The sequence below is a fragment of the Ambystoma mexicanum genome, chromosome 7q (assembly GCF_040938575.1).
Source record: "Ambystoma mexicanum isolate Mex_15411 chromosome 7q, UKY_AmexF1_1, whole genome shotgun sequence".
Classification (NCBI taxonomy): domain Eukaryota; kingdom Metazoa; phylum Chordata; class Amphibia; order Caudata; family Ambystomatidae; genus Ambystoma; species Ambystoma mexicanum.
The window spans coordinates 1,047,161,137-1,047,167,136 of NC_090941.1; the positions used below are offsets into that span (position 1 = coordinate 1,047,161,137).

At 43.4% G+C, this 6,000-nt stretch overlaps 1 protein-coding gene across 1 annotated transcript in view; it reads left to right on the forward strand.

Annotated features, from left to right (window-relative positions):
- The window catches only part of LOC138528136 (olfactory receptor 52E5-like), a 47,538-nt gene extending 43,398 nt beyond the window's left edge, over positions 1-4,140 (forward strand). Inside the window, exon 3 of the mRNA XM_069639589.1 lies at positions 3,150-4,140. Within this exon, the coding sequence (XP_069495690.1) occupies positions 3,150-4,140 (991 nt within the window). The remainder of the gene's footprint in view (positions 1-3,149) is intronic.
- Positions 4,141-6,000: the final 1,860 nt, after the last annotated feature.

Consider the following 6,000-nt stretch of genomic DNA (forward strand, 5'->3'; position numbering starts at 1 on the left):
ATGGTTGGGGACCTGACCCTCCTATCACTCAATGCAGAAATGCCTTTGATAGGGTGGAATAGAGCTTTCTCAAAGCCGCCCTCGTTAAGTTTGGCATTGAAGGGGAATGTTGGCCCTCTATAAGGCCCCCACCGCCTGTGTAATGTTAAATGGAGGATATTCCCACTGGTTCGGACTAGGGAGAGGAACTGTATGCTCTTTCGATAGAACCACTGGACAAAAAGATCAGGGACGACCCGGGGGTTGAGGGATTTTCGGGTGGGGAAGGTGGAATATAAAACTGCATTGCACGCCAACAAAATGCTCCTCTATGTCAGAAACCTGCTTCAATCTATACCAGTGGCATTCTCATTGACAAAGCAGTACGGCTGAAGAGCCGGGCTGAACATTAATATGCCTATGTCCATACTTCTTTCCCTAGATCAGACTAAAAACAAGGAAATAGAAAGGTTCACTCCCCTGGGCATGCAGATAAAGCTGGATAAAATGAAATACCTGGGCATTAATGTTACTAGATCATGTGGGGGTCTATTCGAGGCCAATTCCCTCCCCACCCCAAAGGAAGACCTTTTGAACTGGAGCACGCTCACTATTTCATGTTTGGGTCGTCTAAACACTCTCAAAATGGTTGTTCTCCCCAGAGTCCTATACATGTTCCAGATGCTTCCAATCCATATTCCTGATGGATTCTTTAGAGAGATCCAATATACCACTTCGCAATTTCTCTGGCAGGGGAAAAAGGCACGGATCCCCAGAGAAACTCTGGTCTTACATAAAGAAAATGGGGGGTAGACTTCCCAGACATTAAGTCATATAATAAGGCGGCGCAGCTCAGGGTCCTGCTACCCCATTTTCGGTCCCAGCGCAACCTGCAGTGGGTGTTACTGGACAATCTTTTTCTTTCCGCTGCAACTGTCAAGGAGTGGCTATGGGGTCCTATGAATAGAATTCCAAAAAGGATTCGAGATCACCCAATTGTCGGAACCCTGTGGGACATTTGGCATCAAGGGAGTGACATGAGGGGGGTTACCACATGGCCCTCCCCACTGGGTCATTTATGGGTCCCAGGAATCAGGAGCATGACTCCTAATCCTGAAAGGTTTCAAAAATGGTACGAGGCCGGGGTGGAGAGGATAGGTCAACTTTAGAAGGGTGGCAATTTTACAGCTATTTCGGATTTGGAGGAGGCATTGGGAGTAGGCACGCTCTCTGTGTTTATGTATTTTCAGTTGAAAGGGACTCTTACAGGGTCTCACCTGAAGGAAAAGATTCAGAGAGATCTTACACCCTTTGAATTGCTTTTAGATAAAAGAACCAAGATGAAGGGGCTGATATCAGCCATGTACAGAGCGCTGGTTAGCTGTGAAGGGGGTTCCACGGACAGGTTGAGGGACTGTTGGGGACAGGATCTGGGGATTGCCATTGAACCGGACCTGTGGGACAGATTGTGTACGGACGTCACCCAGACCTCAATCTCATGCCAATATGAACTCTACTCTATCAAGTTACTGCACAGGTGGCACTACGACCCGGTAAGACTCTCCAGGATGTTCCCTAACACGAGTCCCAAGTGTTAGAGGGGATGCAGGAGGAATGCTGATTATTGGCACGTGCGGTTGGACTGCCCAAGGGTCCAGGTCTACTGGGATGAGATTCTGGGGTGGATAAAGGTCATAGACGGGGTTGTGAGGCAGAGATCACCCCTTGTGGTTCTGTTTGGGATCGAGGAGGAGGACGGGGACTAAACAGGGCAACCTAAAATGGCCACGTCTCTGTTGTTAGCGGCAAGGGCATGCATAGCCACCAAGTGGAAGAACGAGTCCCTCCCAGGTAAGAGTGAATGGATTAATGTGGGTATGAATCTGTATGTATGAAGTGAGCACTGGCCATTCCATCTCACAAGGGCCCACCAGGCCTTCACGACCTGGTGGGCCCTTGTGAGATGGAATGGCCAGTGGTCACTGAGAAGTACATGAATCAGGCCTAGTAGCCTCCAAGTGTAAAATATTGAACTGACCTGTGATGGGAGGAAGGAGGAGTGATGGCGGTGGGTCCATCTGGGGAAAGGTCCATCAGAAGGTGAATTTACCAGAGTAACACCCAAGGAGGGAATCTTCTCTCATAGGGTTTATACACTGGAACACCACCTTTAGAGAAGGGGCTAAATGATGGACTTTACAACGTTAATTCTCGTGAAGTGGAGGGACTGGAGGACAAAACTGTGCAGGATGCAAATGTGAGGAAAGTACCAACGAAGGGGAGTGGGAGGGTGGAAGAGGGAGGGAGTTATTTTGCATTGGTTCTGGTTTTGCATCCTTGGACGCCATTGAAATCCAGAACCCCTGGAATGTTTGTGATTTATGTGTTTATTGGTTAGAAATTTCAATAAAATACGAATTTGAAAAAAACATCTACATTAATTGTATGAATCACCATTTTCCTGGACAGTAACTTATCAGATACAGAACATAAAAACTTTCAATCTTTAGAAATACTGTTGAAGGAACATTTTCAGGCACAATAGCATATACATTTGGGGTAAAAGCCATCCAGACAAAGAGTGCAAACATGTTAATATTAGAACCTGAAAAATCCATGCTAAGAACAAACAGTCCAATATAGTTTGATGTGAAATATAGATTGAATTTCCCGCCAACAAGGTGCTCTAGAATTATCTGAACAATAATATCCCGAATGTGCAGGGCATGAGGGTAGCTGGATACATGTGTTTTGGTTTTGCCTATTTATTTGAAGAATCTCGGAAGAGGTAGAGTGGAAATGTATGAGAATAATATGAGAATCTGTAGGAATATGAAAACAAGTGCCTGTGGCTCTCTCTACTGCCAATAACTGCCAATAAAATGATTAAACAAGATAAAATCCTGGCACAAGACTGATAGAGAACTAAAGTTAGATCCATCAAAGAGAATGTATTTCAAACAGGATGTGGGTTTGGGTTATTGATATTGTGACTGAAATTAGGAAATTGTGAATTGTATACTGTCAATATTATCTTCCCTTTTCTACTGTCTTAATAAAAGTCATTAAATACAGTCTCATTCATTGTCCTATAACAATCCACATTATTGATTGTGATGAAATACTTGGAAACTTGTTATATCTGATGATCATTTGTGTTTTGTGTGCAGGAAAAGAAGACTCTTTGGTATATCATCGGATATGACATCTTGTAAGAATTTGTTGGAACACGTGACTGCATTGAACAATACTGGTTTCCAAATTCCAACATTTATCCTAATTGGCATTCCAGGGCTCGAATACGCACACATCTGGATTTCCATCCCTTTTTTTATTACGTATATCATTGGAGTTTTCGGAAACACTCTAATTTTATTCATTATAAAAACAGAAGAATGCCTCCATCGTCCAATGTTTATTTTCCTGTGCATGCTGGCTGGAGCTGATCTAATTATTATAAACTCTGTCTTGCCAAAAGCATTGGGAATATTTTGGTTTGGTTCAAGGGAGATGTATCTGAATTCCTGTCTCATCCAGATGTATATAGCTCATGTCTTTACTTCCTTTGAATCCGGAGTTCTTGCTTTGATGGCCCTGGACCGTTACGTTGCTATCACCAATCCACTCAGGTACACATCAATCTTAAGCAATCAATGGACAGGCATACTAGGGCTGTCCTGCCTTTTAAGAAGTGCCCTGTATCTTGCCCCCTACCCATATCTTGTTAAGAGGTTGTCCTATTCTGAAAGTAATGTCATCGCCCACACCTACTGTGAGCACATGTCAGTTGCAAAACTGTCCTGCTCGGACATCACAGTCAACATCATCTACGGCTTGAGTATCACTCTCATAACTGGGGCTCAGGATATATCATTTATAATGTTCTCCTACATCATGATTTTGAGGGCTGTCTCTAGACTTTCCACTTGGGGAGAGTGTTGGAAGGCACTAAGCACATGCATGTCGCACATCTGTGTGATGACAGTGTTTTTTATTCCGATTTTGACCACAGTCGTCATACAAAGGTTTAACCACGGTATCATACCTTATATACATATACTTGTGGCCAACCTCTACATTCTTATTCCTCCCATGGTGAATCCTTTAGTGTATGGGATACGAACACAACAGATCCGGGTTAAGGTTCTGAGTTTACTCTGACATGTTATGACTGAACAGAAAACCATTTAAAACCTAAGCTTAAATAAGAAGGTGTCTTGTTGATTGGGGTGTTCCCAAATTGAATTCCACATCTGATCTCTCTAATGTGTTTGCTTTTGGAAGGGCTAACGACAAATCTTTATCTATTAATAGACACTAATTTCTGCCGGAAACTGGGCGATCTTTGCTCCAGCAGGCAGATTGTTGTAGGAGTAACATTAGGATCCCTCTAGAGGCGGGTCCTCAAGACCGGACCCATGAAAGCTGCTTAGAAAATGTGTTCCATATGGTTGCAAATGCTACAAGGGATCTTTTGTGGGACATTATGGAGCTTGAGCTACCACCCAATTTAGATGTACCCCACCATCGGGATGGTTTGTTAACAACGACGAGTGTCACTTCTGCCCCCATTGCATCTAGACGTTCTACTTTGGGTGGAGGTTCTGAAACCTGGTCTGGCTTAAGTACTACAAAGCTTACTAATGAGATGGGGATATGTGAGCTAATTTATCCACTTCTATCTAACTTACACATTGGTCTGAACCTGGCGTTAAAAACCTTCAGTGATACACATGACAATTTGGGGGGGATTTTAGCAGGACAACAAACGGCATTTAATGAATTATTGGTACGTATGGGTTTTCTTAAATGACTCAGTAGGAGTATGAATACAGTAATAACGTATGTATGGGGAATTGTATTCCAGATGATTATAACTCTAGATTGATGAGCTTGGATGAGAAAGTATCAGCAATATTGGTTGCTCTCTCAGAAATCGTTCCCTCTGTAGACAATGGCTCTCTAAATGGTTCACAGGGTCATACCTTGGAGATTATTCAGGAATCTTCACCTGTGATTCAGGTGGAAATAGCTCTGGACAGTCCGCCAGCACTAATAGTAGTAGGTGATTTAACTTCTCCTCCTATAGAAGATGAAGAAGGTCAAGAGTTATTAAGGAATTTTTCAACGAAGGGGAAAAGGAGTAGGAAGAAGTCCAAACAAATGAAAAAAAAAGAATATGCCCCAAGTGAAAATCAAGGGGAGAAACTCCAATCTCAAAGACATACGGCAATTACAACAACATGATACACTCATGGATAATACTAGCCCAGGTGACCTCACAGGGGAGGGTGGTACAGTTGAAGGAATAATGGGTGCCACCCAATGCCAATTAGAGGTACATGTGTTTGTAGTGAAGTGCATACTGAGAGTTTAAGTACTTCATTGGGAGCTCAGAGGGGGCTTGAAGTTGTGAGGCTGATCGATTGTCCACAAACTAAGCAAACAAAGATGACAGTCTTTGGCAAAATTATTAGTACAATGCATGCTCGCACCTTAACGGGTCCACAGCAGATTAGCAATGCTTTAGTTTCTCCTGCATTTATCTCATCTGTTGAGAATGGTGTGAACGGTAAGGAGGAATTACTCCAGAGCCTTACTCATGCTCCCATTGAAGTTGCAAGGCAGGCCTCTTCCAAAGCTGAGGTGGACAGGGGGGCCATCAGGAGCAACTCAGGGCCACGGTTGCTAATAGCGTAGTCTCGAGGGAGGGTTACCCTTTCGAGTGCTGGGGCCAGTTTGGGTCATCAAGAACATCATGGGGCCAAAGATGTGGCAATTATTTGTTCTGGTGGTAAAATTATTGGATGGGTGCCTAACGTTAAACTGGCAAAAGGGACTAAACTAAATAGGACAGGTGTGCTGACAATTTTTAAGAAGGTTCCACTTCTTAGATCAATAACCACAGATGATAAAGATACTATACCTCTGCCCAGAATTGATAACGGCAGAATGGTTAGTGACTTTCATTCGGCAATGGCTGTTACTATTGTATGGGATCAACAGAAAAATCTTAAAATG